Source organism: Rhea pennata, chromosome 1 (assembly GCF_028389875.1).
Source record: "Rhea pennata isolate bPtePen1 chromosome 1, bPtePen1.pri, whole genome shotgun sequence".
NCBI lineage: Eukaryota > Metazoa > Chordata > Aves > Rheiformes > Rheidae > Rhea > Rhea pennata.
This window is the reverse complement of record NC_084663.1, coordinates 138,494,889-138,522,202: the sequence shown is the minus strand read 5'-3', so window position 1 is coordinate 138,522,202 and position 27,314 is coordinate 138,494,889. Positions and strand designations below refer to the sequence as shown.

Here is a 27,314-nt window from a genome sequence, read left to right as displayed (position 1 = left end):
AGAATGTGCTGAGCTTCATGGTGCAAAATAGAACAGGACGAATATTTTACTGAGGACAATGTGAATTAATTTTCATGGCTACTTTTAAAGGAGACGAGGAATCAAAATAAAACTAACCCTGCAGTTCTGAAGATAATGCATTTTTTTTCACAGTAAAGTTCTGATGGATGTTAAATGGTGCTGGAAAAATTTGTTCTTGCTTATTATCATAGTATCTTAGGACCTGTTAAATTAAATCACTTGTTGGACAAGCTGCTATTGAAAATGGCATTTGTGTAATTTGTTTTCCTTTTAAAAGTAATTTGAGTCTATATAGAAGAGCTCTTTAAATATTTTGTTTACTTTTATACTGTTCTTGGATTGCATAAAGTGTTATGTTGTGAAATAATATTGGCACAATTGTCAGCAAATTGTCTTACCCTTTTAAGAATTCTGAGTTTATTTTATGGCAACAAAAATGCCATATCATCCTTTGCTTCTGTCAGCATTCATTTTCTGGGAAGAAATAAATGTTGAATAGTGCTTTTCTTATGTTTTGTTGGAGTTTTGTAATGTGCAGATCGTTCAGTCAGCAAAAATGTGCTTGCATCCATGGATGTTTGCCCTTTAGCACTCCTTAGCATCACTGTGGTGCCACCTCAGAAAGCATCTTGTTTACAGACATGTTAGATGGAGATATGCTTCCTTGTATGTTGTTCTGTCTAGGATCATTTTTTCATTAGTATGTTCAGGGAGTTTGTTTTTTCATTGTTTTTTTTTTCCAACTAGGATGAAGAGCAGCATTTTGCTTGAGTCTTGACTTGATGTCTTAGTAATTGTATTTATTTCTTTGTTGACAAGGGTTAGGGAAAAATAATAGTTTCCATAAAAATTAACTTTTGCAGGAATTGGAAACATCAGCCTCCTGTGAATAAGAGGTATTGCTCAATATATGACCGTAGGGAAGTTGAGAGAAGGGCTGGTGGGAGGGGGAAGAGGCCCGTCATATCTGTCGACCTTGAACTTCCATTAAACTGTAGCACATCAACAGTATTTGAGTGGATGTGCAGCAGGCTTCTTGCTTCAGAAAACTGTTCTAAGAAGGTGTGAAAGAAGGTATCTTCTATCACTGAAAATCAGTGCTACTGAATGATGACTAAAAATACCTTATGAGTTTTACAGTTTTTTGCCCTTTTAGTAACAGTTGTGTGTGCTGGGGGGGGGAACCCTTTAGATGAAACAATGGAAGTACTGTTAATTTCTTTAGCAAAAGGAGGGGAAAGTTGGGCTTAACACAATATGATTATGATTTGTTTAATTAATCGGTGGTATCATAGTTGTGCTCTAGTTGGAATTGAGGACAAAATCCTCGAGGAAGTTAACTTCCCTAAGAAGTAAAAAAATACAGGTTTTTAGACTTTCAAGTATGGTGATGAGTAGGGAATGGATACATTTTCATGTATTTGAGTCTTCTGATATGACTTCTGTATTCAGTAATTCCTCTTTCTCCTATGGCAGGATGAAATTAGAGAGCGAGTACCAAATCCTGCAAATGAGAATCATGTGGATTTAACTCTGGAAAGAGCTGTGAGCGGCAGTGTGTGTAAATATCTGAATTAGTTTATGGGGAAGTAAGACCCAGAAAAGGAAGCTAGGTGAAGTCGCAGTAGAGAAGATGGGCTTTCCTGGCAGCAGCAGTGGACGAGGAAATGCTGAGAGAATCCTTGGATTAGTTGTTAGGCTGTAGAATAAGTAGGGGGGGAAAGAGGGGTTTTTGCTGTCTCTTACGAGAGTCTGTATTCTTGCTTAATGGGTAATATTAAAATTTTTTAAGAAAATGATAAAACACACTAAAATGTGTGGAGCAAAGCAAATACATAAGAGTCATTACCACATTTTCCTTGGAATTTCCTGTCACACTGGTACACTCTGCTGCTTTCCTTGTTCTCCGACGTTTCCCTTTCAGTTCTCTCATGTTTCCTAATAGCCTTTGAGTAGCTGGCGGTAAATTCTTGAAGTCCTGATCTCTTAAGTGGATGTTAGTCACAAAGTTTTCAACACACATTAGGCATCTGCTGTCTGGAATATTAGTCGTGATTCCCGCTTTTACTGGATCTCCTGCAGCATTGCTCATCAACCCAACTAAGCAAGCAGGCTTACAACATTTCTGGAATCCGTTGAGTTTCTCTTTGAGGCTGCTTGGAGATCAAATCAGTAGATCTGGAAATAGTTGAGGTTGTTGGGAAAAGCTGGCTGCCTGTCTTAAGTTTTGCTGATCACCTCCTAAATTCAGAAGAAAGTTCTACCTACCATCCTACACTTCAAAGACCAGTTGTCTAATTGATGGGTAGACCAGTCCCACAAAAAATTTTGAAGGAAGTGGGTGGATTAGCTTTTAAAAAAGTAAAAGTTAAAATGTTTCCTCTGCTGGTGTTTACAAAAGGCTGTGAAATGCAGAGAACAGTTACTCTAACAAGGCTCATATCACTTCTGTGAGGGGGGTAATCTGTATTTTAAAACAGAGGAAGTATAATGTCACTTCTGCTAGCCCTGAGAATAGAGGCTAAATTTCTAACGACAGACCTAATCACCTACTTCTCAGAATACACCTGTCCAACCTGCTCGGTACTCTGTAACGTTGCTTGGAAATGGAAGTGTTTGTTTCTGTCCTTCCTCTTCCTTCTTTCTGTGGCTCATTTAGTCTTCATTAAATATGTGCTAGTGAGTCTAGTATTTCTCATGTGTGATTTACTTGAATGTATAAGAAAGCTGGCAAATCCCAGTCAAAAGTCTCATATCTTCGTGGCTTTTCTGTTGTGTTTTGCATTTGTGTGTTCCGTGCATTAGACTCGGTCTTGCTTGAGAAAAAGAAGCGAAGCTGGGCAGAAATTTCGAGTGCAGTTACTGTGAACTAATATTTTTTTAAACTATACTGTTGAGGTTTTTGTCTCAAAATACAGTAGGTTTTTCTCTTTGCATGCTTTTTTTTTTTTTTTTTTTTTTAACAGATTGTTGTTTGGTCGATCAATGATTAGGCATGTTTTAGTAGTTCATTTCCTTCATGAATATCTAATTATTTCCTGAGTAGCTCCCCATGTTTTTGTTCTGCCAGTCTTAAGAGATAAATGGTTTAATTTGGTGTTTTCCAAACACATCATCCTTGTCAAGTTCCTATGCAGAAATAGCTAAATGTTTCACAAGCAGCGAAGGAAGTGCTGAAACTGGGGACTGCTATTACTGGGAGTAATAGGACTATTATCTGGCAGTGGATATTCAAAGGTGCTTTTGAGGTTTAGGCTTTTCTTTTGCTATGTAGCAAATGTTTTACTATGCATTTGCTAAGTACCTTCTCAAGAAGAAAAAAAATTATTCAAGAGGCTTCCTCCTTCATCCCTAATCTTTAGAAAGGTCCTACTGCATAAATGAACTCTTTCTAACTGAGATACTTAATGATATGTGTCTGTAGGGTTTTCATGTTTCTTACATAGCCAAATACAGGCATGTTCTGAATTGTCAGAATTCAGGTTTATCATTGTCATTAATGTGAAACAGTTCTTGTTTATGTGGTTGCATTCTGTTTTTTTCCTTAAGAGGAAAAAGACCTTAATAAAGTGCAGACCTCTGTCATTGGAGGTTTTACAACACAAGCTGAATTAACAGCTCCTTGCTCATCTCCCTCTTCTACACTGCTTTTTATGCTCATCTGATAACAAGGTAAACTGGTTCAATTCACTAATATTGAAAATAAAACAGATTGCTCCTTTCCCCTTTTCCTGTTGCTTCTTTGCAGTTTCAGTGAGTTGAATGAGTTTCCTTTATAATCAGATGAGTATCAGAACTAGTAGTGCTGTTAACTGATGGAAGTGTGCAGTTCAGAGCAGAAGAGGGGAATACTTGAGTATAACAGGGATCTCTCCAGTATGATGGAGGCAAGCTGTTAATTGAGCTTTAGTATGAAATTTTAAGATACAGCTGCACTGTATGGTGCAGTTAGAGGTGGGTGATTACTTTGAGTGGAGGAGTAGGGAAAATTGAGCCATGTTTTCCCTTGGATTTTCAGAACTGTGTCAGAGCAGAGGGATGTAGAGGGCCATATCTGATATATAGGCTAGTCCTTTCTTTTCTCGTCACACTGGTTAGGCTGTGGGTTTTTCCACTCTGCTCCCAGTCATTCCTTTCTGCTGCTCCAACTCTGCTGTTAGTCTTTTTCCCCATGGCTGTCCTGCTCTCTCCATGCCTCCCTGCATCACTTCTTGCTTTGTGCTTGCCTCCTCTTCTGCTTGCCACACTTCATTCCCGTATTCCTCGTCCTTGGTATCACAGTGTGCCTCCTTCCTTGTTTTCCTCCATAGTATTCAGGTCATAACAGAGATTGCATTGGGAACAGAGAAAGACACTGATGCTGCGAGGGGTGGCTTTGCAGCTGGGAGAGATTCGGAGGACCCAGTGTATGTTCAGCGGAGAGTATGCCTGCAAAGAGCTGGACTTCCGTGCTCATCACAAAGTTATGTTGAGCATGTGCAAAAACAGTCTCCTCTTATATTTGCCTGCACCTTGACCAAACTTGAGCATATTTCCATGTGGATAGTACAAGACCTAAAAAATTCAGGTTCTGGTATTGTAAGTAGAGGGACTACCTGTGAAACTTCTTCAAGAATTCTAACATGGGGGAGAAATAATATTTTTTTCCCTCTATTTTATTCTTTTAAATGGCTGAGCTATTTTAACTGAAACTTCTGACAGAAGATTAGAATGAGGCACACCCTCAGGAGAGAGAACTTCAGCCAGAGTAATTTCAGTTTAGCAAAATTAGAAGCAATTGAAAAATTGCCTAATGAGGCACACCAGGCTCCCTAATGAATGGGTGGCACTGCATTACTATAATGTGTAGATGATGCTACTTTATATTAGACCAGTATATGGATTCTTGCTATTTTTTATTTGTTGATATGCAGTACTTTCAGATAAACAAATTGAATACTTATTCTGCAGTGTACATCTTTTTCAGTATAAATAAACACTGTTCTTACCAATGTGGAAAATATGCACTAGGTCAACCACGAGATGTTGGGCTAGATGCAAGAATTACCAATGAAAGTTTTGTGGCCTGTATTATGTAGGAGGTCAATTAGATGATGACAGTGGTTCCTTCTGACCTTAAAATATGGACCTGGTCAGTTGGGGCCACTTTGTGCTGCAATGGTGGAAGTTAGAGGCTTCCTGCGGCTTCTAACTTCCTCGAAGGCTCAGGGCCGTGAAGGAGGGAGCTGAAACTGGCTCTCTGCAGCTCTTACTCTCTCCGTCGTAATCCTGGAATTGCTCTTGGGTGGTGAATTGAAAGCTGTGCACTGCAAATACCTGCTTTTACTAACTGCAGGGGTATGCTTAAAAGTACAAAAATAAGCAAGTACAGGAGGTTACCCCTTAAATACCTTACTCTGTAGCACAAGGAGCTTTTGGGAGTTTCTCCAAAGAGAAACTTTGAGACACCTACAACTCTTGGAGGGAGTTGTCATTTACAGATAATTATAATTCAGACAGTAGAAGTCAGTTTCCTGAGTTGTTGTAAATGGAAGCATGTTTTTAACACTCCTTCTTTTCTAACACAAATGTAGGAAGCTGGCAAAGTAGCTAATTTCAGTGCTTGAGAGAAGTTTAAAGCGAAATAATCTAAGGAAACGGAAGCCTCTATTTTTAACTTTCTCAGCCATGGGAGATTGAAAGGAAGAAGAGGAGGAGGCCACCTACTGTTGAAGCCTCAATTTGTGTGTTACTGTGCAAAATTACTCTGTAATTTGCACTCCTGTCTAGTAAAAAGGTACTTGTTACTTGTGGATATTCAGCTAAGTACAACTGAAGATCAGTGTAGTTTTGGTGACATACCCAATGTCTGCTTTATCTCTTGTTGGCTGATTTTTTTTCTCTCATTTCAATTGTTCTAAAGTTTTATACTCTAAAAAAATTGCATGACTTAGTGCTGTTTTGCTTAATTTGATTTAGTTTATTTTCTCTGAAAATGATTTTTTCAGATGGACTTAAAACTTTACTGTATTTAATTTGAGCAGGTTGTTTTTTTCCTAACCTTCAGTAAGTTTCTATTTCCCTTTGGTTGTTCCTTAAGAGTACATTATTTGCCCGTAATTCTCTGGATTTTTCACAAAATATTTTTTTATTCCTGTATTTAGCAGAAAAGCAATAGTGAAGTTATGAGTAATCCCTTATATTGCTTACTTGAAAATACTGTATTGGTCTAGCTTGAAACTTAACTATAATATATTGCATAACTACTGGCAACAGTTGAAGTTGTAAACTTTGAAGCTATTACTTCTAGCTCTTGAAAAACTTCAGATGAACCTATGTAAGACTGTTCTTTCTAATGTATCCTAAAGACACATTGACTAGGGAATACAGCACATTAGCTTGCAAGGTCAGCATTAAAGAGGACTGTAGAAGATTTTGAGGGATGTATATATGGAGAATGATATTAATATTGGCATAATTAAATATTTGGAAAATAGGGACCAGGTTTTCCTAAAAACTGGAAAAATGCTGGCTGACCTGGAGTTCGGAAGGAATTATAAACAGGTCTTAAAGCATTAGATTTTAAGTGCGTATTTTACAGAATTCCCCACTCCCCCCAGCTTGTATTAATATGTATTTGTGGCTTACTTTTATTTGGATTCGTGACAGTAGGTTGAGATTGTTGAGAATAAAAAGGTTTAGAAATTGTATAAACAAACATGCCATAAAGTGTGAATAATTGGGCAGTTACATGTATAATTTTAGAGTAAAGGCAGAGAGCAGCTGTGAGGAACAAAATGCGTCAAGGCTGCAAATCATTGCAAAAACATTGCCTTTTCCCCTTAGATTAAATAATTAAATAGTTACTAGGTTTTAAAACAGTGAATGATTTTGCTTAGCAAAGGGTTTGCTCTGCTGATATAAAAGAAGAAACGATTGTAGGGAGATGCAGTTTCTTTTGTTAGATCTCCTGATATTTTTGGGAAAAAAAGAACATACATATATTTGAGCAGAATTTCCATTAATGGGTATATTTTTGGTATTTTCCAGATAAACATGAACAATTTCTGCAAAAACTGTTAGAAATGTGATTTACTGGAATTTTTAAATATGACAGAGAAAACTGAAGCTGTCTATATGTATGTATTGATGTATAAACCATTCATTAGTTGCTTGTCAGTCACCACTTGAAGGTAGTTATGCCCATGTCTACTTGACTGAGGGTCGCTTGCTCCTGGAAGACTGGGAAAGCATTTAGTAATGAGGTGACTGCCATAGATCACTGCTTGCAAAAAACGGAGTCTGAAAACCAAAAGCATCAAAGATCCTGTCAGTGGATGTCCACTTCAGTCGTTTAGAGCTATGTTGAGTTTTGGCACTCTTGAGACAAGTTGCTGAGACAAGCCCTCAGATCACATATGTGTCACCTTAGATGCCCTCCCTCACTCTCACCCATATATAAAATACTGCTTTATTAAGGTAATGCAGAAACTTAAGAAGCAGTGTGGGCAGATCTGCCTTGGGGTGCAGTAGCGGCGGGCAGGGGCTGTTGGGGCGCCCCGTCTTGTCCTCCCTGATGACAGGTCCCCTTCTTGGAGGCATGACCCGGGTAGGAGGGTGCTGGCGGAGATGTGAGACCAGGTGCTTGCCATGGGTCTGTGGCCTTTTGCCGGGCATAACCTCTCTGCCCCACAGGTAGGGCTGGTGCATGACAGTCCAGTAGCGTTGAGCAGTAGTGGCATAGGAGTCCATAAAACTTGCAGGAATCTGATAGTTGAACGTGTTAGAGCAATGGCATACGCGACCCTTTTAGCAAACATAGTATAACATCATTTTCCAACAGGTTGGAGGAGGAAGCAAGCTCTGGTCTCACAGTTTAAATGAGAAACTTTGAGGTGGAATTTCAAATGCTGTTTGGTCCTGTAGAGTTTTCTGGGTGTGTGACATTTGCTTACTGTTTTACTTAACCATTTGTTTTTAATAGGATGTATGTGAAGTCATGGTATGCATATTCTTTTGGCACTTATCTACACATCACTTTGTTCCTAGACTTGAAAAGAGTAGTCTCTTGAATATATATTTTTTCCAACCATTGTTTTATACTCAGTCCAGTTTTGTTTACTTTTTCCTCCCATTGTTAGCCATTTTCTGCTTTATTTCTTCAGAAACTGTTTCTGGCAACTTTTAAATCATCTTCTCTTTTATACATTTCTTTGGAGTAATAGTTACTGGTGGCAATACTTTCATGAAACTAATTGCTGTGACATTTAACTAATTGAACATACTCTTTTGCAGGATTGAGGCTTAAAAGTATTTTAAAACATTGGATTACTTAAGTTCTCATTCATAATCATGCTGAGTTTGCTTGTGCGCATAGACATGACGAATGTCTATTTCTAATCTTATTAAGCTTAAATTCACCTCTGAGGAAACTCTAGGAATTAACTGTAGCCTGTCTGTAGCATAGTCTTAATTTTTTTTTTTTGTCTCAGACTGCGTAAGTATTAGATCCCCTTAACATGATCTTAGTTGTATTTTCTTACATGATGGGCTTTCTCAGTGTACAGAAAGGGTTTTCTTCATTTAACAGCCAGAGGTTAACCACATCAGGATGTATTTGCGTACATAACTCAGGGTTGTAGTGTAGAGCTCTGTGTGTCTTCAACTACTCATGTTTTACTCAGCCCAAAGATATTCGGTTAACCTAAGATACTCGCTGACTGAGATAACATCTAAAGTGATTCTCAGCTCTAATCTATTCACAGAAGCCTTTTACAGTGCTTTACGTATTGAAGACTGTTTTAAGCCTTATCTCTATCCTTCACCATTTTAATGATATGTGGACAAATCAGCAAAGCGTATTTTTTCTGATCTGGCTGGTTGATAAAGAAGAATGATAAATTTCAGAGGAGAAAGTAGAGGCTTTCTGCAGTGCTGAACAAACCATGGCAAGCGTACAGACGCTTCAACTCTAAGTGATATGTAGAACATTTTGGAAAAAATCACTGTTACACTGTTTGTGGTAATTGCACAGACTTTAAAATTTTGAAGAAAAGATTAGTCTCTTAAGGCTAGATTTAAGTGTAAATGACTAGTGAGCAAACACTGGCATAATCTTTTGGATACGGGACAGATGAGCTTGGTGAGAGCATGCAGTAGATTGGGAGGCGGCTTTGAAGACTTTTCCTTTTTGCTTCTCTATTACTTTAGAGATGAGCAAGATACCTTAATAAACTAGAAATCAGAAGTTTTGATTTAGACTTATCTTTAGGTTAATTTTTTTTTAAAAATATTTGCATTATAGGCAATATTTAGCATTTATCCGAAGAGCAATTTTGAAGTCTCTGTTTTAATTTCTCAGAAATGCACTTATAGCTAAGAGGACCTAAGTGCCCACCTGTCAGTTTGATAATCGTAAGTATCTTGATTGCATATACTGGAAGCAAAGTGCTCAGAGGTTTCTTCTAGTATACAAATCCTTAAGATGGTCTCAAAAATATTCAGAGATTGTGAGTAACAAAGACAGATTTGTTAGAATTGGCAGAAGAAAAACCAACATGTAGTTGTTTTTAACTAAAAAAGTGTTCAATAAAAAGTTCCAATTTGATGTTAGTCAGTAGAAAAGTGGTCTCCTCACTCCCTCCATGTTACTGTTTTATCTGCAGCATGTTGTCTACTCTCCACCTCCTTATAGTTTATTGCCAGCAAGCATATGTAATTTTTGTCTTTCTGTTTTCTTGTCCAAGATGCAAAGTCACCTGCTGCCCAGCCTGCCTGCCTTCAGCCAACCCCTCCGGCTACTGCCCTTGCCCTGTTGCTAATCTTAGATGCTGGCTGGCTGCTTGGAGCAGTTGCCTGTATCTGCAGGCTATCTCTGTGCACGCACAAACATAACATGAGTTAAAGCGTTCATAGACAGCCTTCCTTAATTAAAAAAAGGAGTGGAGGAGGGGGGACATTTATCCTGTATAAAAATAACAAATAGTAGAAATGAAAGGTTTTTTTTTTTTTTTTTTTTTTTTTAATAGCACGGACTTAAGTGTCTATGTTTTTTGAAGGGGAGATTGCAGCCATATTGATGCATTTGCTCATCTATTTTTTTCAGCAAAAATTTGTCATATTTATGTCCTAAATATGGATTATTTGAATTTGAATTGTAGCTGCTATTAAGAAATGGATACCTGCTTGGAAAACTTGACTGTCTTTTTTGATTTGTGTGACATATTTCAGGCATTTCTGTCCAGCCAAATACATTAGATGAGAGGGCTACACTTGGAAAGTATATATATATATATTTTTTTTTTTTTCTTTTAATGATGAGTATACTGAAGCAGTATTTCTTAGTGTCTTTGTTTTCTGGAACTATGATTGAGGATAGTGAAAGAAGTGTACTATTTCTCTGTTGTTGCTTATTATTAAATACTTATTGTTTCTCTAATACTGAACAGAAAGCAGATTAGAGGAAGTTCTCAGATAAATCTCTGGTAATTCAAGAATAACATCATATAGATGTTTGAAATAAATATGAAAATCTGTTACTATCTTCCAAATTAAAAATTATATAGATTTTCTGTTCATATAGGTAGCTACCTCTGCATCACAGAATCTAACAGTTCCGTTTTCATGACCATTCAGCCTATTTACCGTTAAATAAGATAGCAGAGAGTATAGTAGATAAAATGAACAGTCACCTGATATGTGGTAATACCCTGTCCATCAAAAAAAAACCTGTTAGTGAAATAAAAAAATTGAAAGGGACTGCCTAGCATGAAAAAGTGAAGTGTCTGTTTTCATGATAAGTGAATTAAATCAAAGTAGCACATAACTCGGGACATGATGCTTTAGGAGACAAAACCATTCCATTCAGTTTTCAAATGTCAGAATAAAGTACTCAGGCACTCTGTTCAGTGCAATGCACTTTTTTGACATTATTTCCATTTTTCCTGAATGTTGTTCTTCAGCACAAGATCAAAAAAGAGGTAGATATCTGATTGAATTTGTATTCTTTTTCCTGTACTTTTGCATATGAAATAAACCAGCGATGATAACAGTGTGAGACCCTGATGCTGAAATCTGATCTTTGTAGTTTAAACTGCTTGTTTTGTACTTAATACCATGGACCTAATGAATGAGCGTAAGAGTCCTTTCTTGAGGATCACATTTGAGGGGCGATGCCTATGTGTGTGCGTGGGCGCGTGTGAGACTTCTCAATTCTGCAGCCTTGTTCCAGGTAGGTGCAGATGGCCGTAAAACCGGGGCCATTTATGGGATCAGATAGAGGGGCAGGACAGCTAATGAAGTTAGCATCTATGCTTTAACCACCTCTCTAAGCACGCTGATTTAGGGATTAGATTCGTTACTGTAGTTGTCCTTACTAATGTCACTACTGATGTTGTAGTCCTTGCTAATGCTGTTTTGTGCCTTTTGTTTTATACATTCATGTATTCTATATTGCCTTACATCACTGTAAAGTCATTTAATCAAATATACTGATTTGACATTTGGTACACTGCATTTCATGTGCTTGTTTGCTATTGTTTTTGCTGCAGTCATACACATTGCATGACTGCAAAATGTACTGTGGTCTCAAATGACAACCTTTTAGAAGAACTGGTACTGTTGTTTCTTCTCTGTAAGGTAATACTGTATTTCTAGGGGAAATACGTCCCAGTGATGAATTTGAACATGTTATCCTCTTCTGGTCTTTGTCTTGAGCACAAAATCTCGTTTGTGGAAGTTCCCATATGGCCATATGCTGTTGCGGATTTATTTTAATGCAGGATTGTGTAGATGTTCACTAAGTTATTCTGTTCAGAGCTGGAGGCTAAATTATATGGAATAGGAAGATGTATCATTTGAATTTAGAAAAGAAGTTTTAAAGGATTTTTATCTTGAAAATATACATATTTTTTGTAAGTTTGATTGTACTTTTGACTAAGCAGTCAGTGTGTAGTTTGCAGATGCAGTTTATGGTTTGGATGTGTTACTTCATCTAAAATATTTTTGAAGAGTGAAGGCCATTAGACAAGGTGGACAATGAGGAAAAACTAGTATGTTTCAGAGTGCAGTAATACAAGATTCAGAGTTTATTTTGACTTTGTTACAGACAGTTTATATTGGGCTGTATGTGCTACCCAATTCTGTCTTTGTGCATGTGCACATGTGCCTGTGATAAATGGCTATTTTTTGGAGCTGTTGAGAAAACCCTTTGCTTCAAGACCAGTGGGGCATACACCTGATTTGTTACTCTCCTGCTAGGAGACAGGGACTTTTGTGCTCCCTTTGCACAAGTGGGCTGGGAGGAGCTGGGGGGAGATTTGGGCTGCAAGATGCTGAATAGTTGAGGGGCAACAGGCTTTGCATCTTCGAAGAAGTCCTTGCAGGCCTGGGAGTGTATTGCTGAGGTGCTGGAGCTGTAAAGGTCAGTTAGGTGCCTTCAAGAGAGGAGTGCAGCTTTTAAATACAAAGCAAACCACCACCAGCTATAACAAAAAAACCCAAACAAACAAACAAACAAACAAAAAAAAACCCTAGCTGTAAACAGTTTTTCTTGTGAACATCCCTTGTGAAACAACAAAATAAATTGTCTTCCATTCCTTTTCAGAGTTTTTAATTTGTTGTGGGGAAGGGTGAGATAAGAGCTAAAATGCTAGACGAGGGGTAAGTTAACATTTATGGCAACAGCTGTAGTTTAAGTGCATGTTTGAAAGGAGGTAAGAAAAAAATGTCTGGCAAAAAGCCTCTAAATATGTGCTTGATTCTTCATTTTGCCTGCTCTCTTTCCTGTCTTGTGACTCTTCAACAATATGTTCAGTATATTTTTATGTTACTTTGAATAGGTTATTGCTAGATCTGTTGGAAAGTGTAATTATTTACTAGGATTACTGTTACTTGTTTTTAAATTGCATAGCTTATTTCAGATATATAGCATGAGTTAATACCGTTTCCTAGCCTGTATTTCACATTTGTCAGGCAAAAACATCTAGCCCTCTAGACTGCTCATCAAACTGAGATCGGGCTAAGTGAATTCTTCTTCTGGTGGTTTGTTGAAAAGTGACCTTTATTAGACATGTTCTGCCTTTGCTGTTGTTCCCATCCCAAAATAGGAACGAAACTAAAAGAACTGTTGACAGTTGCTCTTCTTCCGTCTTCCCCTCTCTCTTCCATACAAATTACTGCTTTTCTTCAGAACTTGCTGGCACATTTTCATCTTCTGTAGGTAAGCTGTAGCCCTTGTGGTTAATACTCTCCTCTTAATCATGGGCTACTTCAGAAGATAAGAGGTGACAGTGGATGTAATTTAGTCCTCTTAGATATTGTCTACGATGTGACAGCTAGTTTTCTGCAGAGTTTTTACCTTGGAAACACCTTTTTCATTTCCTGCTCAAGATCACACAAAAACAGCTTCTGTTTCTCATAATTTAGTTTCTCCTTGGGGAATTTTTGCTCAGTTAGCCCTAAAGATTTCAGGATCTTATTGAATATTTTTGGTGCCTTGTGTTGTTAGCGATCCAGTTCAGTTTTTGAAAATACATCACAAAGAAATTGCTGCCCCAGACTAGCAACCAGACTGCATTTTGGAGAGTCAGAGACATGAAGCACATCGTGTTCTGAACTCAGAAGTGTTTTCTTACTATGTAAAGGTTGAGCCTTTTCTTTTCTTTTCTTTTTTTTTGAGTTAAAATTAGGTTTTATCAACAGAAAAGCTGAAAATAGTTTTGCAGTAATTTATCTAAAAGCGTATCTAGTAATCTCCCTTTGCCCTCTCTCCCCTTCCTGCCTACTCTCCACCATGAACTGATACCTTCAAGAAATTTCTGTAGCTGTTTTATATTCAGAAAGGTCTGGTAATGTATTTTGGAAGCACCCTGCAGGAAAGCCTCCTGGGCCTTTGTAACAAATTAAAGATATGAAGTAAGTAGAGGCAAATGAGAAAAATCATCTCTTACTCAGTCAAACTGTTACTCTTAATTACTCATTTTTATTTTGTAGTTTAATACTTGATACAGAAAATATTAATAAAACTAGTTTTTCAGAAATATGACCTGTTTTACTGCATGCGAATACCAGACTTCTTTTTAATGAAAACATTTAATTTGGGTAGAGCTGGAGATGACAGATCCAAAGAGCATGGCAGTGCTCAAAGATTTTTTTTCTTGGCTTAGTTTACAGGATTTTGGTTATAGAAGCTTTCTGTGCATTTTGGTATTTTTGAAGGTTTTCAAAGTCACAAGAGAATGGGTGTCTTAACGAATGGAGAACAATTATTTTTGAAGAGGATAAATGTTTAAAAGGTAATGAAGAATCAGCTAACTGGTTAATCTGAAGTTATGGTAGGCGCTTGGATATTATGTGAAAATAGCCACCCTGGACAACTATCACTTACGTATGGGCTGTAGGTCCAGTGACCACAACCAGTTAATGTTAAAAATTGGTCTCACAGGAATTGTGTTTCTAGTTAGACATGCAGAATCCTCTTTTGAATGTCTAACATATATCATGTCGAGATGAGGAGACAATCCCTGGTGACAGATAAAATGCCTTTTCTTTTTCTTTACTACTGGGAATAGGTGGGAGAGAAGTTCAAGGCAGGCTTGTTTAGCTTTTCTTGCAATAAAAGATGGCAGTATTTTGATTCTGTTCTGGCCTTTCTTTATTTTAATGCTTTGAAATGTTTTCACAGATGTACTTGCACCTTGTGCAATTCCTTATATAGAAGCAGAAAAAAAGAGCTGTCCTATTTTAAAAAGTTTAAGCTAATTTAAAAAAAGTAGAAGGGAAAGTGGTACTTTCAGGAGATACATAATTTCAATAGTCTAGTGCTGTAGTTTGTGGCTGACCTCCAATATCCATATCTCCATCTGTTATATATTTTTTTTATTATTTTGGAAACCTCTAGTTTCCCTAACTGGACAAAAAAATACTGTGTTCAGAGTTGTACTGGTTAAACAAGAAACATAGGGAGAAACTTTTAATTCTGATTTTAAGCTGTGCTTTATTTTAGCTCAGTTTACTGAAGAACCATCAGGTTACATAGATGTAAATATGTAAATTGGGAGTCTTCAGTGCAACCTTATGCTCTGTCTGAAAGAAATCCAAATTGGAGCAACTTCGAATATAGTTTAAAATGACAAACCTGAATGTCTGAAAGAAAGCTTTTTATGTTTTTTTCTATCAAGATTTTCCTTTAAAACCATTAATCATACTGCTCACCTATGCGTTATAAAATCAGAATGAAAACCTGTTACGCCAGATGCGTTGACTTTCTTCAGTCTCCCTTTTCTAGAAAATGAGCTTTGACTTCTGGAAGCTTGAGCAGTGGGGGGATCACGGAGGATGTTGAATTACGGTTCTTGTAGCATGAAAGGTTAGAGCATCGCCTGTAGGTTTTATTTATGAGTAAAGGGTGCGGGCGTGTTTGTATAACAGGCAAGCATGTCTCATAACTCATTCCAAAGAAAATCTTGTCTATAGTGTGGTAATTTAAGAACCAATGTCTAGACTGCTTTGAGAAATTGTAAACATGATATCTTCGGAACAAAACCATCTGAGTTTAAAAAAAAGCTGTGCATTGTATTTTTAATATTTTGATATTTTGACTGAATTCCAGGGAGATCAGAACTATTTTGGCAATATTTGGTCCACCAAACTACTAGACGGATTCCCAAAAGAATGCATATGTCAATCCATAGTAACAATTTCTTTCCTGAATACAGCAGCTTCTGGTTTATATGACTAGTTCTGCATGAAATAAAATACGTATTTGTCAGTAATGGAAGACTTTATATTGCATAGATTCATTTACATCTTCATTTTATTAAACTGCTTATGAATGTTTTAAGAATCTGTAGCATAGTATAACTAGGCTCATTATTTCATCTAAATAACTTTTTCTTCATAGATCCTAAAATTCGTGAGTTTTCTTACCATCTTTCCCTTCTGATAGAAGAACGGTAGTCACCTTTAATTGGAGTAGTGTTATCATAATTTTAATGAGAGATACGTATGGATTATAGCTGCAGCCTATTCAGAAAACAAACATTTTCTTTCAAGAAACTGAGATTAATTTTTATATCTTATTAACAGTAAAAGAAAACAGTTGTTCTCATTGTACACTGCTTGGTTATTGTGCAAAGCAGTTGAAAATATTGCAGGGGTATAAGATAGTGAAGACAAATTGTTTACTAAAGCTAGCTTTAATGAACACTCAAATCTGAAGAATACTAAATTAGTTTTAGAAGGCAGATAAATGCATTTTTTCTGTTTCTACTGTTTGAAGTTTCATGCTTTTTGTTAGTGACAGAAATGCTCATTTAGAGGAGTACATTTTCTTTTTAGCATATGTACTGTTGCTAGAGTGGTCTTCTACACGACTGATGAAAAAAGGAACAGTACGTGTGTGAAGCTGTGGTGGTGGTGGTGGTGTTATTCTTTTGTTTAAGTGTACATATTCTGTATACTATGAAAATAAGCATTAAAAACATGTACATAACTTCATGGACCACAATTTTTCTGTCTTTTCTTCAATGTGTGAGCATGAATACAGTAAAATCTGTTGAAAAATTAGGAACGGTAAGTAGGATTCAGAAGAACAGTTTAAGATTCAGAGCCAATGAGCAGTCTAGCAGTTCTTTAAAAACATGATAGGTGGTAACTGAGTAGTTTTATCCAAAAACATATCTGATGGATCAAGGCTTTTAAATCTAGTTGTAGATGTTTAAAAAGTCCAGTGATTGGAACTATAAAACATTAAGGTAAACAGATAATGATACATGTTTTGAATGCTTAATGGACTCTTGAAATAGCTAGAATACTGTCATAATAGTAGTTCCATCACTTAAAGTTTTTACAGTTGTATTCTTGCAGTTGGTTTTATTTTGGGGCAGGAGGAGGACACATTATTGTTCGAACAAAGTTATTGATTTATACTGATGTTATGAGATGAAAATAGGAGTTCCTATGATCTCTATATTCCCAAATGTATTTAAAGGGATAACCCAAATTCTCTCTGTAGAAAACCTTAATTGGATGTTAGAGTATGTGAACAGAACTTCATCCTATGCCAATCCTGTTATATGATATTCAAATTATGCTCAATTAAAGTCTATCTATAAATTAATGCACATATTTAATCTTTGAAAAGCTATCATCATTTTAGATAACAAATAAATGCTGGAAGTGTATAATAACCCAGTTAAAATTGAAATGATTATATTAATAACTTTTCTGAAAAGGACTTCTTTAGTTGCTTTTAGAGAATTACATTATTTTAGAGATTTAAGTGACAACTGAAATGATGCTTTGGGAAGTAGACATGATTCAACTGAAATATTGGGAATTTTTTATTTAAAACACTCTTTCTAGTTTTCCCTCTACCTTGATGTTTCAGAACAATTTCAGTGTAGAGTCTGTCTGTCGAATTTATAAGCCAGTATTTCCAGTATTCCTCTAAATGTTAAAATTGCTGTTGTGGATTTCTGTTGCCATTGGTGATAGAATTTGCTCAGCAAGATATTTTGTGCTTCTAGTTAATATATTTGTTAGTTACTGTTTCTGCTCTGATGGAGTTCAGAATTCTGTAGACACCTTTGGTTTTATCTCCCTTCTTTTTTAGAGGAGAGAAAGTAATTTGAATGGGTCTGCACTGACAGCATATTATTAATAGTCAGAAATGTGTAATTGAAAAGAGGAGAAATCTATTATACAGTACTATTTTTATGTTTGTGTTTGTAGGAACAAACAGTTAGACATTTTTAACACCGTGAAGAAGTTAAAACCTGTAAAGCATCTAGTAATTGTGAGCAGTGCTGAACTCCAGCTTCACTTCTGAGTTCTTTGCAAAAGAACTGGCAGGACTGCATGCCATCATAATTAAATTGTTAAGCATAAAAACTTGAAGGAAGAAGCTTGTCTTACCTGTTTGGGGAGTATCTATCAGCATACTTAAATGAAATTCTATTTTGAAACTGTGTCTTTGCAATAATTAGCACATTCCTAAGCAGCATAGCTTTTTTTATGATTAAATCACAGAGGTACATTTTATACATTTACTGCACTGTAAACTGTGCTCCTTTTGTATTTATTTTCATTATTTTTATTTTTACAGGATTACAAAGCCATTGACATTTGCTGACTGTGTGGGTGATGAGCTTCCTTTAGGATGGGAAACTGTTTACGATCAGCAAATTGGAGTTTATTACATGGACCACATAAATCGTGAGTAGATACATGATTAGTTTTAGGAATACTAGCAAGCTGTTGTTTATTGAAACACTAACTTTGTTTCTGATAACATTTATGAACTTCATATTACAGTGAGATAATGTTTGCCAGTCATTTCTTCCAGGATCTTTTTTCTTATCTTTCAAATGCGGACAATACCCTTCCTCTCGTTCTAAAGAATTTTAAAAGCTATGAGATACAGTGTATAAAGTCATTATTCTTTTGTTAAGTCATCCAGTGGAATATCAATAATTTTGTTACTGCTTTTTGTCATTCATCAAATGATAAGATTTTTATACTACACTCTTCTATTTCCTTCCTTTCCAGTGATCCATAGTTTACTCATATATCTTGAAAACAAAATACATTCTGGGAGAAATGTTGATTTTAAATTAAAAGCGCTATAAATTAAATAAGAAATACAATAGTCTCTCTTAAACATTGCATCCTTTGTGCTTTCATATAGTACAAAGTAAAGTAAAAAGACCAGCGGATGACCCTTTTGGAAACCAAGAAGGAAAGGTTTTTAGTATTTTCCCCTTTGGACAATTGCTGAGCTTGGTATCTCCAAAGTCTGGCACATCTGCCAGTTCTACTTTTAAAGTAGCATGTTTTATCTTTACAGCTTTGTACTACTGTTGCTGTTACTGTTGTGTTGCCATCGTTAGGCTTCTTATCACTAACAAGTGAATGTTTTCAATATTGTGGGAATTGGCAGTTAGCTGGGAGGGAGAAAAGAAGAAAGTAGTTATGTGAGCTATCACAACAGTGGCAAATAGTATAATCTGCAAAAACAACTTCAGTGCTATCTACTTAAAATCTAGTCAATTAAAAAATAAAAGTGTAGAAATAGTTTTGGCTTCCTGCCATCATTGGAATGACTTATGTATTGTGGTTTCACTATTATTTATTAAAACAAACAAACAAACATTCCTATTGTATTGTTTGACCCACAGAGGCACTTTTTTGTTTGGAAGTTAAGGTTTATTATTTAATTAGTGATCTTTGTTAAAGAGCTGTTAATACACTGATTGCAAGATGGATAGCCTAGACAATAGAAAGGCAATAAATATAGATTTTTAGGTAATACTTACAATAATTCTGTTTAGAAAATGGTTATTTAATTATTGTCATTTAAACTAGTAGGAATTCTTTAGTGAATGCTGATTTAATAAAAAAAAAGTTTTACATCAGAGTAAGGTAGTGTAGTGCATACATATATATCCATGTGTGCATGAATGAACTTATAAAAAATCAGGACATTGGCAACTCCTTTGATTTTTGGTTTGTTTGTTTTTTACTTTTTAAAATTTTTCTAACTTCGAAAAAGGCTTTAGGGTTCCTAGATAATGGACAGAACGTGAGCTCTCATTGCATTGCTCTGACTAAAAGGGCTAATGAAGCATCCTATCAATAGCCATCCTTTGATATAAATAACAATCACAATTCCATGCTAAAGAAATCTCTTCTTGTTGCTTTTTAAACTTCGTTATTAGCTGTTTTACCACAGACATCAAGTTCAAACTTACAGGAAGGATATTAATCATTGTAGGCATGTCAGATCTGGCTTACATTTTTTTTCTATGCAGTTGAGAGCTAAACTGCTGAAGAGAGTCCTTGCACAGAGCAATGAAGTTCCCAAATGCTAAATGGGAAGAAGCAGAAGAAGATTTATAGAAATAAGTCTGGGAGAGTAAAGCTAATGCTATTAGAAATTAATTAGAAGTAATATATGAATAAGAGATGGAAGCTTTGTAGGGGCAGTGCTGAACTGAGTGAATGGCTTCGTTCTGCAATTAACAAGGTTGCAAAATTTGTCTCTTTCATGATAACTAATTACTCGCAGCCCACAGATATTATCCTAAATGGTAATTCAGCCGTCACAGCAAAAGAGTTTGTCACCCTTAGGCTAATACAGTGCTTGTATATACAAGCATATATTCAGTGGGAAGAAGGAGTTGATATTATAGGTGGGTAATCATTGTTCAAACAATTAGTAGAATACATGGCCCGTTTTTAAACTGTGAATGTCCAAGGTACAAATAAAAACCACATTAACCTTAGGTTAGAATTGAGAACTAATGGATGGATAATTGTGCGTATTGTGATAGGGAAGTGGCAGACCAGTTCAGATGCCTTATGCGGCGTTGGAGCTCTATGTTAATTGACAGAAGAGTTAGAAATGCCTTGATTTCAAGAAAGACTGTTAGAAAAGGCAAGAGATGATACAAAGAGATCCTTTGGAAGTTATGCTCATCACGGACCTCTCACACTTAGTGCTTCCTCTCTGCTTTCTGCCCTTGCAACTTTTAAGAGCCTCTTGCCTTGTTTGTTTACCTAGAAGATAATAATTAAGAAAATTTCCAGCCTATAACTTTCCATTCATATTGAAACACCTCAGGAACAGAATCTTGTGTAAATCTCAATGGTGCTTCCACGCCTGATCTCCATCTTGTCCTGCAAATGCTGTACTTTGTTGACACCCTTACTAAGCTGCTCTTGGCTCCTGTCCAGCCATTGCTTAAAACCTTTGGCGGCTGCCAGCCACTGAATTCCTTTCCCTCCTCCTCAGAGTCTTGAGAGCCTTTGAAGTCTCCTTGAACCAGTTGGGCATTCCCCAGTGGGGGAATAATATATTCTCTGCATTTGTCTGGGGCCGTTCTTGAATTACTGTAAGATTTTTCTTTTTTTTTAATTCATTATAAAGAAAATAAGGAAATTATAATCCAATCTGGCTTTATTTTCAGTTGTTACATGGCAAACTTGTGTAGAAATCCAGGGCAAAGTGAAGCCACCATGCTCATAAAACAGAAGAAAACATCACTACTGTACTAAAGAAGCTTTCTGTCTTGAAAGAATGCTGCTACCTTTTGAGAAAGCTTGAGGCATCATGTGATAAGTGATGCCTTACTTTGCTGCCTCAGAGGCTTAATGTGTGATCTGACATAATATTTAGCCTTGGATGATTACTGAGATTAGAATCACTGATTTTCTGTTCGTGAAGGGCCGCTTAGTGTGATGTGCTTTTTCTGTCTCATAAATATATATTAATTTCTGCCTGGTTTCCGTAGGAGAACAGCCATTTCAGGAATATTAAAACTCTCACAGATTTCAGGAAGACTGCTGGCCAGATGCAGCAAATTATAACGCCCTCACTTAAGGAGGGGTTGCAGTGTGAACTCAGCAGTTTGTTCTTCTGTTTGGCCTGTATGCAGGCACTGGATCCGTAAACATTTATGGAGATGCAAACAAGCCACAGCACATCCTGTCCTGGGCTGCAGAGGTGGCCCAGGGACACTGAGCCGAGATGTTTTGGAGACTGAAGGTGCTGCTGGGAGCCCGAGACTCTGGAGCACCAGGAATATTCTGGACAAATCACAGAATCACAGCAGGATCTTCAGGATCTTGCAGTGTGAGGGGTTGTGGGAAGGGAAGAATTAAAACGATGGAGGGAACAGTTTATTAAGAACATAATACACAAATTACTGGAAGCGCTGTTCATAGATGAACTTAATGTTTTTCTTTGTATGTCTACTTTTCAAAGAGTTCTCAAATGGTAGAGCTGCTAACATGACCTTGTCACCATTGCAGTACTTAATTCCTTGGGCTCAATATTCTATAGTTTCTTATTTCATTATAAACACTAGCATATTGAATTAGCAATGCAAGATGTTAGTATTAAACATAACTGGCTTCATCTTGCTTCTGAGAAAAAAGGTTTGTAAAAATGATTAGGTGTTTACCTCCCGACTGTGCTACAGGTTCTGCCTCTACTTCAACAGTAATGTTGCATTTGCAGCGACTTTGTGCTGGTAGAACCACAACCATCAGGAATTAACATTTGCTTAAATACAAAACTTTACAGGAAGTGTAAAACATATTTGCTAGCTTGAGGATCACCACAAATAGCAAACATAAACTCACAAATTTTCAGGGTTTTAATGCATGTTTCCTTGCAATATTTTTGCAACTCCAAAGAGATTGCTTTAAAATAATAGCTTTGTAAATTGGTGTATGCAGGAAGGATTTTGTACTGGAAGCCTGTTTTTGGTTTGTGTTTGAATACTAACTGTCCTAAACACTGAAAGGGAAAGCAAGAGAGTAATTTTTAAGGTAGAAGAAAAAAAAAGAAAAAAAGAAAGCTGTGCTTTTCTGAATTTGAGGTTGAAATGCTAACTTTTACGTTGACTAAATTCATTTTCCTTGGTTAAGCGGGTCTAGAGATAACACCCTTAACCTTTCACAGTGTTATGCTTGTGAAGTTGTATGTATTATCTATCTTAAGTTGTTCCTGCCATCTGTAGAGTTGTGGTTTAAGCATTAAGGTACTTCTTGCTCTCCTTCGTGCTTCATAGTTTTCAGATAGTTGCTCAGAATGTGCAGGTTTCCTATTAGGGAAGTGTAGAGCCAAAACATTACTTTCTTTTGGTTTACTCTAGTTTGTAGAAAGAATAGAAATGCTTTTATATTTAGAAGGGCTTTCCCTATTCCTCCACTTTACATCCTCCCTAGTCTTGTCCAAGCTTGTTCAGTAGTGATATTGATTGCTGCAGTGTTAGGCACACCAGTTTAGAGGAATTACATCAAAGTTTTTGAGCACGTCACTCATTTATTAAGCAGTGATGTAGACGTGTAAAACAGACTTTAACACAATAATCTGTAGTTTGTGGGATAAGATATCTTACAAGTTTTTTATATGCTTCTCTCCTCAGAGCTCACACAGATCGAGGACCCAAGGGAGCAATGGAGAAGAGAACAGGAACGCATGCTAAAGGAGTATTTAATAGTTGCCCAGGAGGCACTTAATGCCAAGAAAGAGATTTACCAAATAAAGCAACAGCGATTTGAACTAGCCCAAGAAGAATATCAGCAATTGCACAAAATGTGTGAGGATGACAGCCGTTCCTATGCCAGCTGTGAGTTTACTGGTGTTTTCCTGCCTTTCTCGCCTGCCTCTCCCAGCAGGTGCTATAGGAAAGAGTTTGAAGTGTGTTTTCGTTGCCCTGTTTTTCTCTCCTCGAAGACTCGAAACCAGAAGTGAGGTGCTACCCTTTGTTTCTGCTGTTGGTCTCCTGTTTCCTGACATCACTAGTAGAAATACGCCTTTCTGGTGTTAAACAGTTTAAGCGTTAAGAAAATATCCCAGCTAGCGTCTCTAGCCATATCGGAGCCAGCGGTAGTGCTGCTTCATGTAAGGCGAGACAAAGACTGAATGTTGCTGGGCTAGCCACCTGCACTCCCAAATTTATAGACTATTTCACCCTGGCCACTGGGGCCAGCTTAGGGGAGGCCTTCTGCAGATACCTGGCCAATGTATCTACTTTACAGAAGTAGATAACATAAAATCATTCAAATAAAACCTTTCTCTTGTTTTAGGGTACAAAAATATTTTAGAGTTTTACAGATACGTTAAAAATACTTCATATTGGTTTTAAGTTATAGGCATGTACTTTAAAAAATTGAGCTGATTAGTCAGATGGTAACAAAATGAAGTATCTTCTTGGGGAATATTCGTATTTTCTATCTGAGATTTCCATAAGCTTCTACAGTGTTCTGTGCATGCTTCTCCATTTTTGGGGGGTTCTTTGGTCATCTAATCGCACCTGCAGTAGGAGCCAAAGTTAGGTGCTCATATTGCCAGTATTTACCCCTCCATGCCACTTACTTCAACCTACTGCATTAAAAGAACGAAAAGGGCACAAAATGTTTTCCTCCTCCTCTGTTTGTGGGTGCCGTCGTTGAGTCAGCGTAGTGTGTTTGTGAGTAGGAGGAGGGATGAGCTCAACGACTGTGGGTTGGCAGGGAGGTGCCCATGAAGCAGTTTGTGACTCAGTTGTGATCAGCACTGGTGTGTGGGGGGGGAAGCTTAGAAAATCCTGAATTTAGAGAACTAGTCCAGACATGACTACTGATTTTGTCAAGTTTGTGCATGCTTCATGTGGCCTTGGCGTTGCAGTGCTCTTCTAAGAGCTGGAGGCTGCACAAGGTGCAGACGTGAAGACGGATTTCAAAGAAGCAGGCATCAGTTTTATCACAGGATGGTAGAGCTAAGAGCACAGGCCAGTTCCTTGCATATCAGGCATTTTTCAGTGACAAATCTTTTCTCTCAATAAGTCATGGTTGGTCTTGTCCAGCCTAGCCTTTATGTAGGACCTTACTTCATCTTTCTAGGTTTTTGCTTGCAATAGCACAGCTTCAAATCGTTGCCTGACTCTAGATACACTGTGTTGAAAGATCACTTGCCAGAGATTAATCTGAATGCCTGTTCTCCACACTGTGGCTTTAGGAGGCAACTTTCCTCTTTGGCTGACAGAAGTTTGTTCTGACAATAGTTTTGTTACTTTAGTCCCTCTCATACCATTGTGTCAATGTACTTAGAACGCAATTAGCAATCGTTAGTTACACAAATTACATGCGTCAGTAAATGCCACTGTCCTTTCATGAAAGCTAGTTGCTTTTAAGCAGTATGTAGTGCTGCTATATACACTTTCTATTTTTTTGTTCAGGACAAAAGTTTTTTTTCAGGCAGACCAAAGATAATTCTTCGGTTGCACTTCAGCATAGGGGATTATTTTAAAACTGTGACTTATAGTGCAAAGAATGAATGCAATGGTCTGTTAAATAGTGCCACATCTTAACAAATGTGTTAAAGAAGAAAATAATAATATAAAATATTCTTTTCCATCTGTTTAGCATTCTCTGGATTTTCAACAAATACCAAGTATGACCCATATCAGATTAAAGCAGAAATAGCCAGCCGTCGTGACAGAGTAAGTAATTTTTAAAAAAATTTTGTAAAAATATAAATTGCAGAGGGGGAATAGAGGGGGACTGTGTGCTTTTACTTTCCCTTAGTATTTACATTGGGTGTTGCCTGCATTTTTGAAAGAAAAACCTAAAAAAACTAAAAAAATCCGCTTTTCTACTCTGAATTGTTGTTCCATTAAAAAGAGTCTATATTTATTGCATTTCTTTGACTTGCAAAGTAATGCTTTTTCCATGTTACAAATGTAAAGATTTTTGCCATGCATATCTGAGAGGTAAACTCAGTCAGTTTCCAAAAATTCCTTACGTTATGCAAACTGCCACAAGTAGTAAGTACTCTTCAGCCAAATTCTTTCTTGTTTAACTGCAGTTTAATCCCACTGTCTTCATATTTTTCCATTTACCCATTTCAGTGGGGTTTCATGGATGTAGCTGGAGCTCTGGACTTGGCCCTTTGGAAGTCAGTTAACAATACAGAAGAGGCACTAGCCAAATAGCACTTTTTAACTAGTCCAGAGCTGTTCCATAGGGAATGCAAAAAAACTCTGCAGGCATTCTTATAATGATAGGCAATTCTAAATACAAATATAGAATGAAGCTGTGATAAAAGTGCTGTTTTTATAAAATCATTTTTTTTGATTAGAGCCATGCTTTTGTTACTCTTTGTCTGAAGAAAGAAACAAAATTGACTTCTTGCATTTGTCACATGCTGCTTTAGCAAAGAGTAAAGGTTTTCATGTTTGTTTATAAGCAGTTGATGTTGTAGCTGTCAACAGCTATAAAAAGCAGTTTATAGCGCTAAGCTCTATAACCTATTTCTAAGTTGCATGTTTCTTTTTATTAATGGATAAGATGGGGGTTAATATGCCAGGCACTCAAATCGCAAAATAAATGAAAATACTTATCTTTGCAGGGTAGTGTTCTGTTTTTGTTGTAGTGACCACTTTTTCACATGAGTGCCTCTGAAAATAAATCCTGCTCTCCACCCCTCAAAGGCATTTATTCTATCTGTATATGTTTACTACATGCTGACTAGTGTTTGCTTGTTTTACATACTATGAACGTCAGCATATTCTAAACAAGAAAATAAACCTTATTTACTGAAATAATATTTAAAGAAAATAAACAGCATCTTCATTTATAACACTCTTTCTCTCTGTTCCTGTGTCTTTCAGCAAAATAATCCTCAAAGTGCATAGGATAACCTGTTCAACTGAATGTGTGCATGTGCAGTGAATTGTTGCAGATAATAATAACAAAATGTATAATATAGAGTGTTTGTGTGCCTGATACTAGTGGTGCATTTTTTTATACCACTTCTAGCGAGTGTTGAAAGAATTGGTGAGAATATAGGAATTTCTGGGATTATGTAGTTTCTGCATGCTTCCTGCTGTGCTTGGATGGTTTTGGGTGCTTTGTGGGTCCATGAGGTCTGCTTGTACTTTGAACTGTCTGGAATCAGCATAGCCATTTTAGCCCAAATACCCCGTTCAGCAGGTACACCTCAGCCATCAGGAACACATCGCTCACAGTACTTTTGATTTACTCCGGGGCTGCAAAATGTTAGCTGATGTCGGGAGCTGAGCGAGTAAGGAAGCAGGCAGCGGGATGGGTGCCGAGGAGAGGGGAGGAAGGGGCGGGTTGCGGCTGTCCGGGTTTGGAGCCCGTCAGCTGCTGTGAGTGAAGCCCCTCGCCGTCAGGGTGGAAGCTGACCAAGTTAATCCCAGCCTGTGGCACCCAGCTGCAGGTACCACCAGGGATTTCTTTTCCTGGTCTTTTGTGGAGAGGAGGGCTGAGGCAGAAACAGCAGTAGTTCTCTTGTCATTTGTTGGTGTATGTGTGGAGTCGAGTGTGTTCTGGGTAAATTTTAGAGAATTCCTCAATCTGCTAGCTTGAGGAAAGAGCGCTTTTCTTCCCCCGTCCTGCTTTGCCCCCTCCGGCTGTGGCAATACACACTGACTGCATAAATTGTTTTTATTACCAGACTGAAACACATATTTCACAAAACTAAAGCAGCAATGCAAAGATAAATTTGCCATCAACAGTCTGTTACAGATATAGAAAAAATAATACTGAATTAAAAGGGGAATTTTAGGATAGTGAAACTTAATATTTAAAATTACCCTGGACATGGACAGGATTTTGGGGCCACTGCAGTGAATAACTGGAGGACTTTTTTTATCACGACATGGACAATCATTTGGGTAATTTGAAGTGACCAGCATTGATTAATTTCTACTTTACACTTGTGACAGTGTAATAATATGAAGAATTAGAAATGGCAGTGCAGCTGAGGCAGCCTGGTTTCCCATTCCCTCATAGCCTTG

The 27,314-nt window shown here is 37.1% G+C and overlaps 1 protein-coding gene across 4 annotated transcripts in view; it reads left to right on the top strand.

The window, feature by feature from the left end:
• Positions 1 to 27,314, top strand: part of WWC3 (WWC family member 3) — a 104,671-nt gene that overhangs the window by 20,308 nt on the left and 57,049 nt on the right. For 3 of the 4 annotated variants that reach the window (XM_062601232.1, XM_062601226.1, XM_062601219.1), the window contains exons 1-3: positions 18,113 to 18,216; positions 22,935 to 23,138; positions 24,916 to 24,992. In XM_062601232.1, coding sequence (XP_062457216.1) covers positions 18,201 to 18,216; positions 22,935 to 23,138; positions 24,916 to 24,992 — 297 coding nt within the window. In that variant the 5' untranslated portion in view covers positions 18,113 to 18,200. Of the gene's footprint in view, positions 1 to 18,106; positions 18,217 to 22,934; positions 23,139 to 24,915; positions 24,993 to 27,314 lie in introns of those variants that run through there. The other variant, XM_062601240.1, reaches the window with a different exon arrangement.